General features: G+C 40.3%; 1 protein-coding gene across 10 annotated transcripts in view; it reads right to left on the bottom strand.

Moving 5' to 3' along the window:
• The window catches only part of LOC144524092 (LIM and calponin homology domains-containing protein 1-like), a 106,342-nt gene that overhangs the window by 35,869 nt on the left and 55,609 nt on the right, over positions 1–14,864 (bottom strand). For 8 of the 10 annotated variants that reach the window (XM_078260084.1, XM_078260087.1, XM_078260086.1 and 5 more), the window contains exons 4-6: positions 12,967–13,073; positions 6,601–6,631; positions 3,003–3,113 (exon numbers count right to left, since the gene is read on the bottom strand). In XM_078260084.1, coding sequence (XP_078116210.1) covers positions 3,003–3,113; positions 6,601–6,631; positions 12,967–13,073 — 249 coding nt within the window. Of the gene's footprint in view, positions 1–3,002; positions 3,114–5,561; positions 5,767–6,600; positions 6,632–12,966; positions 13,074–13,915; positions 14,189–14,864 lie in introns of those variants that run through there. The other 2 variants (XM_078260091.1, XM_078260093.1) reach the window with 2 other exon arrangements.

Genomic DNA, 14,864 nt, shown 5'->3' with positions numbered 1-14,864 from the left:
TTGTACAGTTAGGGTGCGTTGGTCAGATAGGTGGATGGGCATAAACATTTGCCTTAAAATTCAGTGACCAGTTTCAGTTTTTATTTCACCATTGCCAGAATTAATACATTTTTTTAACACTTAATTTAACATACTTTTTTATTTTTTTTTACAGATTACAATTGTACTGTACCTGGGCAAAAAAAAAAAAGCCTAAAATGTTCATGCCAAGATACCACTAGTGGTAAGTGAGGTGGTTTTTTCTTTCCTAATTTGGGTGAACTGACCCGTTAACTGATGCACTTATCCTGAGCTACTTACAATAACTGAGCAGAGAAAAGTGCAGCTGGGACACACATTCACCTGCTTCTTGAATTTCAATCATAATTCTTTGAAAAAGGTCCAGTTTCAAATTCCACAAGTATTAGACGTGAACTAGAGTGCCAATTTCATTCTTGAATGTGTGCACCTGATGTGTTTTCCTTGATTTTCAAATGTCATTTTTAGGGCTGTCAGCATTAACGCGTTAATCGCGATGCGATTAAAGGAGAACTCCGGGCAATTTTTACGTTAATCTTGATCGCAATAAGTATGTGAGTACTGTCGATAGCAAAAAAAACGAGCCGAATTGGTGCTAGCAATATGGAGCTGCTGCAGCTAATGCCGAGAGCTCCCACTTAGCTAAAACAGCAGTTTTGGGGGCATATCATAAAGAGTGCCTTTGTGCCTCTTTAACAGACACAAAATGCAATTAAAATGTCTGTGGGCCAAATGATGCCCGTTTCTTGTAAAATAACAGCGTTACAGGAGGCTGGCTGTAGTCTTGCGCTGAAGTCCCACGGGAATTCAGTTGTAGCAGGAAAAGGTAAACAGCAGTGTGCAGATCGGAGCGTAGTGTGTGAAGAGTGAAAAGCGGAGGTGTTCACAAGGGAAGAAACTTGGAGTAACGCAACTATGGAGCTAGAGCTAGCCTTCAGTAACGGTATTACTGTACAAGAAACGGGCATCATTTGGCCAGTTTCCATGTAGTTACATAGTCACTGATATGATCATAACCACTACAGTGCTCAATTACCTATTTTTGAGGGGGAAATAAACTTTTTTCGCTGCAAAAATTTCGCTGTGAAAGCATGAACTGTCCTCTGGAGGACATCCACCAGAACAGCGGGCGCCCGTGGATTGTTGTCGGCCGCGGCATGCGGGGAAGGCGGGGAGGAAGTAGAAGGATGCCGGTAGGGCCTGCTAGCCTGGCTACAGCAACTAACACACAGTTTGCCACTGCAGAGACTACTATTCACCAACGCCAGATGGATCGCACACAAAATGGATATATATGCTACAAATACACACAGAACTGCTGTGTGATGATTATTACTGAAGCCTGGCTGAACACACTCACTAATCCCAGATGGCAGCTAGCAGCTAACAGGGTAGGTGAATTTAAATTGCATTTTGTGTCTGTTAAAGAGGCACAAAGGCACTCTTTATGATATGCCCCCAAAACTGCCGTTTTAGCTAAGTGGGAGCTCTCGGCATTAGCTGCAGCAGCTCCATATTGCTAGCACCGATTCGGCTCGTTTTTTTTTTTTTTTTGCTATCGACAGTACTCACATACTCATAGCGATCAAGATTAACATAAAAATTGCCCGGAGTTCTCCTTTAAGGGTCGAGCATTAATCGTATTAATCGCATGCCGCCATTTATTAATTTATTTTCCCTTCACTCGGCTTTGCTTCGTGCCTAACAGGCTACTATTTTGCCATACTTCCTCGTAACACATCCTGCTGCTGCAGGAATAGCAATGCGGATTTCGGTGCCTCATTCTGGTTCCACTGATATGTCTGAACTTCTATCTGATGCTCTGAAACAGACGTTAGAGACAACACAAACACCGCTGCACGTGATGCTAGTTAACACTATACTCGACAGCAGCTAACGTTAGCCTACCGCTAGCTAGTAGCTGGATTAAACGCGGTTACAATGCTGACAGCTAACGCTAAACGGTGTAAAGTGTGACTGTATTTCACTGTAGAGGATTCAACACCGGGATGTAACAATCTGCAGCTGCTGTTGTCGGAAAAACACAGACGGTGGGTTCAATGAAACTGGTAATTTACAGTCTCGTGGTGCATTCAAAGTTATTGTTAAATTCAAATGTGTGACTAGATTAAATATATAATAAACAAATACAAATCTTAAAATCAAGTTCATAAAGTAACTTTCCTTGCATTCATTTGATTCCCAATCAAGATCCACTGGTAAGAATGGCTTTCCATTGTTAATATGTACTTAAAAACTGTTCTGAAATGCAAAATAATAGAATTTTAATCATGTGATAAACATGTGATTAATCGCGATTAACTATAGAACTTCAACGATTAATCACGATTAAGAAAATGTAATCGTTTGACAGCCCTAGTCATTTTATTATTAGTCCCTTTCTTTGTTTCATAGAAACGTGGCTTTGTTTTGGTCAGCAGCAATGTGTGAACATCTGGGAAAGTTATCCTGCTTAGTTGGCAGATATTTCTCAGTTTTATAGAACCGAGAAGGGACGTCACCTTGTTGAATAAATCGCATGGGGGTGACATCATGGCTATGAGCGGTTGTCATAGTGTGTGTCTGTATGTGTGTCTTAAGGGCTTGCTAATGCTAACTTTTCTTTGTACCTTTGGGTCAGTAAAGGGGTGGAACCAGATCGAGATGACCAATTTAACAGAGGTCATCTTTGGGTGGGGGTGAAATATGCTGCCTGAGAGGATTTCTGAGAAGTCTGTGTACATTTAACAAACACACACTATCAGTGCACACCAAAATAAGTGGTCCAGTATAATTTGTGTGTTTTTTTCAGGACATTTGGTTACTGCAGTGATCAAATCAGTGATTTTCTGCTTGAGTGTGAAAAGGACAGCCTCTCTCTACCCCTTATACCACTAGCTATACTACTGCCTAAATTGTCCCTGTACTTTTGATTTACATTATATTTTTAGGCCTAGACATTACTAAAAAAAGACTTAGCAAACCTTTCGCATCTGTGACAGCAGGCCCTCAAACTCTTTCAGGTCCAGCGTGGGACCGTTGTAGGAGGTACAGCCGTTGGCAGCACGACCCAACCAGTAGATGGTGATTAGAACCTAAAAAGGAAAGAAAAATACAGTCAGATCTCATGAGATGACACTGTTTGTAAAGGAAAATACAATAGTCCATCTCAGTGCCAAAGGAAAACAAGACAAGAAAAGAACAAGACAAGAAATAAAGCAAGGTTTTATTTGCTAGTCACTATATTCACTCTTATTACACCTTCTTGCCCAGATTCATTAAAACTAATAATTAATACAAATATAACATATGCTATATTACATAAGCCACCCCCCAATAAAGGCTTCAGATGTCATCTTATTCATGAAACACCAACAGAGAGAGAACATTTTAGTCTTGTTGCTACAACAACAGCCATGCAGGTCATCCAGTGATCCTGAGTACATTCTTAAATTTCCTCACTGCAGTCAAAAGTCTTCATAATGATACCCTGGATCCAGACATAATGTCCATTAGACTGTCAAGACTAAACATGTCATTCAAGGTACACTGAGCCAATTTGTTTGAAGTCTGAGTTGGCTATTCCAAATCAATAACTGCCACAGAATAAGTAAACTTGCATAACATTAGGGTACTGTAATTTGAGGCTTTTCAGAGGAAAGTTGTGGAATTCAATTAAGTGAAAGTACAATATGTACATGTAGCAATGCAGGCCAACATATGAAACTTTTCACGTCTTCCTAGTAGGTAAAATGGATATACATTATAGTTTGTCAGCTTATGGTTGTATTGAAGGAAAGTAAAAAGGCAACCAAGCAAACACTTGAAATCATTCTCCACTCCATTTCTTTCACTTTTCTCTCTACAAAGCAATACAAGCTGTTTTTTTTTAGGTCATTACAAAGCCACCTCCAAAGAAGGTACATGTTAGCTAATGCATCCTGCACAAACATGACAAGACTAAGCCATTGTTCTGACACTGAAACCAGTCACACGCACATCTCCTGCTTAAACAAAGCATCGCTTTAGTGGTCACAGTGATTTGCCCGTTAGCTAGTTTAGCCGTGAGTGCATAAATTACCAGGTCAATCTTACCTCCTTCCAACACCAACCTTGTAAAATCAGAAGATGAATGAGGCCGTACCTCTGACTTATGCACGTAACCTAAAGTCCTGAGGTAATGCTAAAGTATTACTCAGGAAGTGATTCTTGCTGCATTCAGTGTAACTCCCTTTGGAGTCAGCTAAATGCCTAAAATGCAGAATCTACATATTAGCTATAGCCACAGGGAGATCACACAGAGCTGTACCTTGAGCACTGTTGGCCAAGTGTTCCCAGCTATATTTACTGTGTCCATGTCAACCGGCACTCTATGTCAACCAGCACTCCACAGGGATTGCTTTGATAAGAAAGCTCAGCATGGCTTAATGTGGTTATTTCAGTCATACTGTCAGTGTAAACACCCTCTGCCGCCGTTCAAACACACTTGGAGAAAGAGTGAAGGAACCGACCTGCTGTTTAGAAGAAGAACAACGTCTTTTCTGTGTAATATTGTGCTGATTTCTAAGGGAAATTCATGTTTTTAGCCCAATGTTGAGAATCAGCCTTACTAAGATGCAAATCTACAACAGGGAGGGATTTAATGTTTTGCTCAAGGACACTTTAAAGGTGGGGACCACAGATCACTGGGGATCAAACCACAACTCTTTTCAAATGTAGATCTAAACTACTGGTGATAGATTTGCAGTTTTCACCTTTTGTGGTTATTTACTATCTGCACACTTTAGCACCCTGAGCAGCAGAGCTTATTGCTTCTGTGTCACCAGTATAATGATAACATCCGTGCAAGCTCCCTCTGGAAGTGGGCCAGCACCAAATGTTTCAGTTGCTTACTAGTATGCTTTAAACAGATCCATATTAATCCCAACTGCACAAACTTAATGGGAAAACATGCCCCAACTGTGCACTGCATGATTTAGACATGCAACTCTAAACCTACAACAAACTGTACAAAAACCAAAACTTGGAAACAAGGACCAGGCTACAGTAGTTCAAAGAAAACACGTCAAGGAAGTTTTGACTGAAATATAAACAACGGGCCTGACAGTGAAGTAATGTCACACTTGCTTTGCCTTTTCAGTTTCAGCAGCTGTCTGATCTGGCAAATGTGGAAAGACCTGTCAAAGAGGTTCCATCGAAAAACCACAATCACCTCTTTGTTTCATGTGCATGCACATTTCCGTATGTGATGCATACACAAGGGCATGAATAATCCCAAAAATGCACCTACAATGTAAACACATACACAGGAGTGCATGCATGCACGTCACAATCTGCAGACATGTATTGGTAGATTGTGATACAGATTCTCTAAACTAGACATCACAATACACACATGCACAATCAGATCTTGTTCACCCCTGCACTGCTTAACGATCATCTTGTGAATCCAGCAATATTCCACCCACCCATGCAATATCCAATCTGCTAATCAACACCTTAATCCTCAAATCAGCAAATTTTTCTCGGTGCAGTTCCTTCACCTCTCAAGATGTGATGTGCTGCAGAGACAACTGCTAGGAAATCCTAGTCCTCAGTCTTGAGTCTGCAGGGCAGATCCATAGTGTAGTAGCATATCGTGGTAGCAGGTCCTGGCTAAAGCCTTTAGCTGCTGGGGGTTTGTGGGCTGTTTGCTATTGCTGCAAATGTGGCTGAGAGTCCCTGTGTGTAGTCAGCTAAATGAGCTAGCAGGCCAGCTCTGCAGCTCAACACATTAACTTGTACAGTGCACAGCAGCATCACAAATAGGAAGGGAGGGGGGGGGAGAGAGAGAGAGAGAGAGAGAGAGAGAGAGAGAGAGAGAGGGAGAGGCCCTGCACTGACTGCAGAGTGGGCAGGTCTAGCATTATGTGTTCTACTTCTTTAAGCAGCATAATAGAAAAAGAGAAGAGGGTGCTGAGGTATATTTGAACAAGGACTGTAAAAATGGATAATTAGAAGAGAGACAGAACAACAAGTACACAGAGAACTAAAATGGCCGAATAGGAAGAACTAAACTAGATAGAATATGCAGAAAAAGAAGATAACTCAAGAAGAGCTGGAGTAAGTAAAGTAAGAACACATGGATATAATAGATGGAGATGAAAGATAGTATATAAGTAGAATATGATGATCACATGGAGTTGGAGAACGTAGAGCAGACAATCAACTGAATATGTAGAGCTAAACAATAGAATAGATGAAAGGCAGGTAGAGTGCATGAAACTGAAAGATTTGGTGGATGAGACCACATAAACATAGACTAAATAACAGTAAAACAGCCAGAAAAGTTAGAATAGCTTAAAACAGTAAAACCAGAAAACTAGAAATATTTAGAGTAGTTAGTCCTCTGGTGGAATAATACAGTACACATAGCTGACTGTAGAGTGAACAGAACTGGTAGAGCTGGAACAGACATGATAATAGCAGAGAGTGACAACCACAGCACAAACAGAAACACTGGACCATAATAACAGTTTACATCAAAACAGACATTTAGCACACAAACAAATTATCCCACTATAATCCAGAAGTATCACTTACATTCTTGAGCTTTCGGCTGCAGTCACTTCCCCTGGGAGAGTGAGAAAGACATAGTGATAGTGAGTCATTGACTTCCAGTGTTTAATTAAATATCCTTTTTTGTGTTGCATTTTCAGGCCTTTTATTTGATAGGTCAGGTTAGACATTAAAGGGGAGAGAGAGGGGGAATGACGTGCAGCAATGGTCGCAGGTCAGAACCGAACCCGTGTCCGCTACGGCAAGGACTAAGCCTCTGTATATGGGCCTGCGCTCTACCAGGTGAGCTACCCACGCCCCCTTAGTCAAATATCTTACATAAAAATAACAGCAGAGAGCTTAAACCAACCAAACTCTCACAGATCCCTGCAAAACAACAGCAAAAACAAAACTTATTGAATATACAGTGCAGTAAAGAGGAATCTGCAGTGAGCGTAGCCCACGCAGGGGGAACTAAAAGACTGTACATTTACATCTCTGGATCCAGTTTGTCGTTTGGTGATGCATTTATTTAATATTTCCAGCTGTTATGCTCACTCACTGGTTGCAGTTTGACTTTAGCTATCTAAAATATAAACTACATAATGGAGATCGGCAAAAGAGTTGTTCATGACCAAATTACGAACTGGCTCCGTAAGGTGGTGTATTCCGCATCATGTCCTGTCTGTTGCTCTACCCTCGTCTCAACCAAGGGAGTACATCCAGTAAGTGAGATTGCATCTGACACAGACAGACAATCTCCTGTTGTGGGTTACAGGTGCGAATGGGAAACTCAGGACTATGTCGGGATTCATTCCTCAGTCATGTAGTTCATATGTGAAAACTGCTTAGATATTTTGCACCAGCAGTCATCATTCACAAAGACAAAGTCAAAAGAGACAGATGTCACAATGGTATCCACATGGTTTGACTGCCAAGTGATCTCTGGAAGGTGTAGTGCAGAAACACCACAGCATTGGACACTTAGCACCATAGAAGTTGCCAAACTGAAAATATGTGGATATGCAGATCACCACTTGAAGCTATAAATGGGACGTTGAATGAAGAAGTTGTAAAACTGATCCCAATACACACTTGTGGAAACCGATACTTCTGAGCTAAGAAAGGGAGACATAGCAGCAGCAGAGAAATACACTAATACACGCAAAGAGGTATGACAACATTTAAGAGCAAAATTTCTCTATTAGTCTTAACTACAAAAAAAATAATCACATAACACTTTTCAAATGAAGTAAAGTGATCACTCCTTAACTACGAATATAATATAATCAATCATACACAAAGCAACTAAAAAAATAAAGTATATAGGTTAATACATACGGTTTTTAAAAATGCTCATAATCTAGCAACATTCCCAAAACCACAAGAAGGACCTGCCAATGTCTCCCTGCCAGCATCAAAGCCCCCTAATGCAGAAGTCTGGTCATCCTCAGGCTTCAGCCCGGATTGTGACCAAAAAAGCTCTACATCTGTACTCCGGCTCATTGAGTTAGATGCTGCTAGCCCAACACCAGCCTTTCAGAAGATCAATACATGCTCAGAATTGATACTGGATTGAAAAGGGGCCAATGGAGAGAAGCCACGATGAGAGGGATGTGGTTTATCTTTCTGGTGCTAGTTGTAAGGCAGCTGTTTGCAGCGTTTTGCAGGATTGGGTCAGCAGGAAAATATGATGGTTTTAATAGGTTTTCCCTCATTATCTAACAAATCTTTTTTTATGGATATTACTTTACATCGTGGACCACCTTATATAGACAACCAATTACCAAAGGGAAACACATTGCCATGTATAGGTAAAGGTTTGCTTTACATGGAATACTGGTTTCCATATACAGTATGGAAAATAAATCACCTTTATATTACTTCTACCCACCTAAAGGAAACACATTTAATTTGTAGTTTATTTTTTGCAGCATTTCAAAACTTCGTGTAAAAATTGCTAGACAGCTGAATGGAAACTCTCTTCTGCCTGGCAAACTGTCACTTATTTTGGAAATCGATCTGTTGCACGCAGAGGAACGAACAGGAGATATTTCAGGCCTGAGGTCATAGTGTATCAGAACCTGTCTGTCTCTGTACGCCTTCCCTGTCCACAGCTGTTTCCAAGATGAGTAAACACCTGTCAAGAGACTCAGGGGGGAGAACCCCTGAAAAACTGCTTCCTTTCATGGGTACAAGCTGCAAGAAAATAGCATCCTGTAGGACAATGGGAAACATAACAACTGGAAATAGCACAAAGAAGTTTTTTCAGTTTTTGCTGACTCTATAGATTGTCAATGTATTATTATATATTATTAAAGAAAGGTGAATGAGGCACAAACAGGAGTAGATTGACTATTACTGAAAACAGTAGCATCCCTGTTTAAACTGGAGCTAAATGCGTGCAACAGAGTGATGGCTGCACACATGCTCAGTAACAAAAGCGTCATAAACAGCGTACACAACCACATACACATACAAACACACTCATCAGTGCTTTCAAATAACTCCCTGTCCTTCTCTCTTCCCTCATCTCCAGCGGCACCTTTCTAAACCCGTCTGTGAATGAAACCTTGTTGAAGCAGGAGAACACACACACACACACACACAACCAGCATCATCTTTTGTTAACTGCTAATTCCAAACAATACTTAACTTGAACAACATATATTTAGATTTTGTTGCAAATGCCATTTAGTTGTTGATGCAGGAGATCGCACGCGCGCACACACACACACACACACACACACACACACACACAGTCATGGTTCAGTGAGTGAGTGTTGTATTTGGACAGAGACCAGTTGTCACAGAACAGATATGGTATTGTTGTTTCACTGACACAGGCTCAACAAACTTGCATTGACTCTCAGTTAGTTGTGTACGTTGCAGTGAACTGGATTGTGTGATGCACAGAATGACAGACACGGTGACTGACGCAGAGTGACACACACCGAAGCAGACAACCAGTGATACAGACAAGCCATCCATTAACACACAATAAAAGTGTTTCTTTATCAACAACACTTGGCCCATCCACTTAATAAAATAAAAGCCTTCATTCATTATCAAAATGTCTTGCCTTTGCGGGGTTGGGCCTCTGCCAACCAGTCAAGTTGCAGTTTACAACCACGTAAACCAGACCAAGGTTATAATCGTTAACGAAAACTCGGTGGGAAAAAACATTGTCGTGAACTGAAATAAAAATAAAAACGAGGCATTACAAAAAACGATAACTAACTAAAACGGTAATGTCTGTTTGCAAAACTAACTAAAATAAAACTATTGAGTAAATGTCCTTAGTTTTTGTCTTTGTCAATGTCTTTCATAGAGCAAATAACGTTATATCTTTCAGAGTTGACATTTCAGTCTATGCCGTAGACATACAGTATATAGTTTCCGATTGGGAACCCAGAAATTCCGACATTCCATGTCAAACTGAACACAACATGTCCGTGTCCCTCGCCTGGCATCATAGCGGTACCGAAAGTTGGAAGAAAGCGGCAGAGACCTATTTGATTATGACTGTGTCTGATAAAAGCAAGTTCCTTGCAGTGGAAGGTGGTAAAATATGTGGACGATTTATTAAAGGGAAAAATCCCAGGAATTTGAAAGTACATTTGAGAAGCACGCACAAGGAGGCTAACCTAGCTTACCTTAACAAGGTAAAGGAGAACGCAAAGCCCCCTTTCCCCAAAACAGAAGCTAACCCCAGTACAGGGCATAGATGTATGGGTACAGGGCCAGGCAGCATGACGGAGACAACAGCAGGACAGAGAACACTACACGAGGGCTTTCACCGGCGACCTGATAGCTGCTGGTTAGTAAATACAAAGGAACACCAGAAGCGGGAGGAAGCGTGGGTTAATATGTGGATTGATACTGGGATGTCTACACAACTGTGTGAGTCGATTGACTTCAAAAGTTCGCCACTTTACTTGAACCAAAGTTCAAAACACCTGTTCATGTCTTCTTTAGTCTGTTGGTTATTTAGTTTTTTTTCCTGGAACACGTCACTTACACAGTTTGCACTTACTGCGGCGTCTTATGTAGACTGTTTACATATTTGTGCTCATCATATGTACATTGTATGTACTGGTGTTATTGTTGAATACATTGTGAATACATATTTCTAAAATTGTATGATGTTTTTTGTTGAGTTATTATTACACAATACTTTTTTACATTACATTACATGTCATTTAGCTGACGCTTTTATCCAAAGCGACTTACAATTGCTATATATGTCAGAGGTCAAACACTGTTTAGCAACTAGGGGTTAAGTGTCTTGCTCAGGGACACATTGGTTGATTATTGCAGTGGGATTCGAACCCATGTGTCATATCCACTGCGCCATCACCACCCACACTAAACTAAACTAAGCATTTTCAAAAAATAAAAACTAAACTAGCAAACCCGCTTTAAAAACTAATTCAAACTAAACTGAATTTGAAAATAATAAGTCAAAACGAAATAAAAATAAAAACTAATGAAAAATGCAAAACTATAATAACCTTGGTCCAGACTCATTATATATGTACTGTATATATGAAATGAAGAGGAAAACTATATTTGATGCATTTTCGGTCTCCCTGGTCAGAAAGACGTTGTTTTCTCTTCCTCACTTCTGGGTTTTGTGACGGGGTTCGTCTTTCTCTTATTGTTGTACAATGATAATAACTTTAACCATTAAACCATCAGTGCTTTCAGATAAATTCCACAACACTGTTGACCGCCAGTTCATCCTTGAGTCCAAGTGAATGTTTATTCCAAATTTGAAAAAACTCCCTACAGGGGTGCCTGAGATATCGTCCATGGAGCAGATGGATAACCCAAATACAAAATGCCTCCGGCCCCGGCTGGAGCCGAGGCATAAAAACTCCAGAAGAGCTACTAAATGAACCTTGAGGTGAGATTGTTTCCACTGCTGTTCCCAAGGTCAAGACTCAACTTTAAGACTCTTTAAGAACGTTTAATCCAACAGGAAAATGAGTCCTTAAAGGTCCACAACAGCTACTACTGTAGTTGGACCTTGAGAGAGATCTACTTACTAAACTGGTTATCATAAATATTTTTCCACAAGTCATGCCTTCATTGCCGTTTGCTCATATACATTATTTTTAATTCAACTGTTATTTTACCCGTAATTATATTATATTACGTATTATCCACCACACTACTTTAAAATAAGACTGCATTTAAAAAACAAAACAAAAAAAAAACTTTGTCACAAAAATATTGCTGTGTCTTATCCCGTGCCTCATTATTTACTTGTTTTACTCTACTGAGGTGTTTCTACCATCTACTAGTTACAGAAACTCTAAAGGCTTTACATCATTTTGCTTTGAAAGAACAGCACCCTCTTTCTGTTTTGTGTACTATAGCACAAAAACCTCAAACCTTTATTTAAAGGACAATTCCGGCGCAAAACGAACCTAGGAGTTAATAACAGATGTGTACCCCTCTGTCGTTCTCTGGGACATGTTTTCATGCTAATTGAATGTGTATCGAAGTAAAAACAAATCAATTTTTCATACCACTAAAAAGGCTCAAAATATCACCACACTTCAAAGGTAGCATAATGAGGGTCCCTAAATGTTAACCGAAGCATTGAGAACTTTGTAAGCGTACAGACAGTTTATTAAAAAGATAGATTATAAAGACAGTCGCGTTCTCGTTACAGGCGGCCGCCGTCTTGGGAGCTACTGTCTTTCTAAACTATCTTTTTAATAAACGGTCTGTACACTTACAATGTTCTCAATGCTTCGGTTAACATTTAGGGACCCTCATTAGGCTACCGTTGAAGTGTGGTTTTAGTGGTATAAATAGCAATTTGTTTTTACTTTCCCTGTGCCCCGAATACTAGCGTTGTAAGCTAATCAGCGGTCCGCGCTAGCTTCTTTCAAGCTACAAACTCATTCGATTAGCGTGAAAACATGTTCCAGAGAGCGACAGAGTGGGTACATGTGTTATTAACCCCTAGGTTCGTTTTGCGCCAGAATTGTCTTTTAACCATGTAAAAGTCCACTTTAGATCATCCACAATCCAATCCATGCTTTTAAATTTGTCTAACGTACACTTGTCAAAGTGTGTGTGAGTGATGTACAGCTGTGTGTAACTTATTATTGCAATTTATTACATGTACTATGTGACCTGCTAAGGGATTACAGATTTTAAAAAAATAGCTTCAAGCTAACTCTGGTACATTCATATCAAATGGTAATTCTACATGGTCCCTTTGAAAAAAAAAATAAAATAAATAAAAGTCTGGCTTTTTTGTAATGTTTATACATCTCACATGTAGACCATTTTAAAAGGAACAAAAAGTTTCCCTATCAAAAAGTTTGGTTTCTTTAAATGCTGGATAGTGTGCTTAGGAACGCAATTGATCGCACACACACACACACTTACTTGGCAGTGGGGCGTGTTGACGTGTCCTGAAGGTCTCCAGGGTCAAACAGCTGGGAGCCTTTCAGTCCCAACTCTTCACAGCCACGCAGAAACACACTGAGGTTGTCCTGCACAGAACACACACATACACACAGTTTCATCAGGATAAATGCGCAGTTGGCAGAGACAGAAGGCAACACGTGGTCAAGTCCATTAACTGCACAAGGTCTTAACTCAAACACACCCGTGACAAACATACTCTCTTTCTCCAATTCACTTAAATTCATACAGTTTTTGTAGAAAGTACACTACTTAAAATGTGAAAATTACCGAAAAATAATACTACTGCACTGCAGCACAGAAAATAAACTAAAGTCTGGCTCATTAAGCATGGTATACACACACATGTAAACACACTTCAATACTCAGTACTTCTAGTACGTCTATTCTCATTGACTTCCCTAATATTAACCCTATCCTTAACATGAACCCAATTATAACCTTAATCTTTAAACCCTCTAACAACCATTTACAGACCAGACCTATGGACAAAGTCCATAGATGTCCACAAAGATGGAACAGAAGCGTGATGCCTCACTCTGTAGCTAAAACAGAGAGCTCAACACACGTTGAAAAGAGGAGCTGCAGCAATGTGCAGTACAACAAAAAAATGGTGTTTTCTGAAAATTAAACCACATTAACCTATTCTGGTACAACCTCTAAATACAATTATGAAGCTGAAAATGAGCATAATTTGAGCACTTTAACATTAAGACAGACAGACAGACACACAGACACACACACAGACATGCCTCTTTCAATGTCTCTCTGTCAGACTCCACACACAAAAGTTGGCTTAAGATGTAGAAGTACTGTATTAAGTACAAGAAATGACAAAAGTCCCATTTACTGGTTTAAACAGGATTGATTCATCTATTTTCCGTGCATACAAACATACAAAGCCACACACCACAAACATGAAAATCAGGATACCTGCTCGACAGAAACGCGACACCACCAGGTTTTGTGGATGGCTTTAGTGAGTCTCCTCTCTCAGATTACTCCAACTTAAACTCTTCACCTTTTGCTTCCATCAAGTGACTTCCTTTTTATCTTCCCCTCCTTCACCTGCTTTTCCTCGATCATTCCTTCTTTCTCTTCTTCACTGCCTTTCACTCTCTCCCCATCCTCTCAGTCGCCCTCCCTCTCTCCCCCCTCTGCTCTCAGATAAACTCTTTGTTGGATGCAACCTGAGCTGAGCTCTCCTCTCCTGTTCCCAGGTTCTCTCTCTCTTTGTTTCTTTGCCTCTCTATCCTTCAGAGGGCCACAGCCAAAGCCCTTCCCTCTCTCTTTCTCTTTCTGTCTCTCTGTCAGGGTGTCACCATTTCCTCTCCACCCTGATTGTTCCAAGCACACTCTCTCTAACTCTCTCACAGAACAAAACACAAATACAATGCGCTTACATCCACATACAACATGCACACATTTAGACAAAATGCTGTTTTAAATATACATCCTTTTGTGTTCAGAAACAGAACTAAGAGACATATTTATATTTACACATTAGCTGGTTTAAGTAGACATGCATGGCTACAAACACAAACAATCCCACTTGGGAACATTTGTTCTCACGATACTTTTCCATTTGTAGCAAAACACCCCCTTCAAACCCACCCTGCAGCTTCCTGTGTTTTTGGGACAGCGCCATCTCTGCTCTCCTCGTGAGGCAACTCCATCCACACGCACACACACACACACACACACACACACACACACACACACAACCCAGACTTTGAGAGAGGACACAGCAATTTCTTCTTTTGACAGTTTTACTCCAGGGAGGACACACCCACTGTGGGTCATATTTGACTTCAAAATAAAGGGCTTTCAGTCCAGTTGCATCCAAATAATAAGCCGTG

Source organism: Sander vitreus, chromosome 10 (assembly GCF_031162955.1).
Source record: "Sander vitreus isolate 19-12246 chromosome 10, sanVit1, whole genome shotgun sequence".
Classification (NCBI taxonomy): Eukaryota; Metazoa; Chordata; class Actinopteri; order Perciformes; family Percidae; genus Sander; species Sander vitreus.
This window is presented reverse-complemented; position numbering and strand designations above follow the sequence as displayed.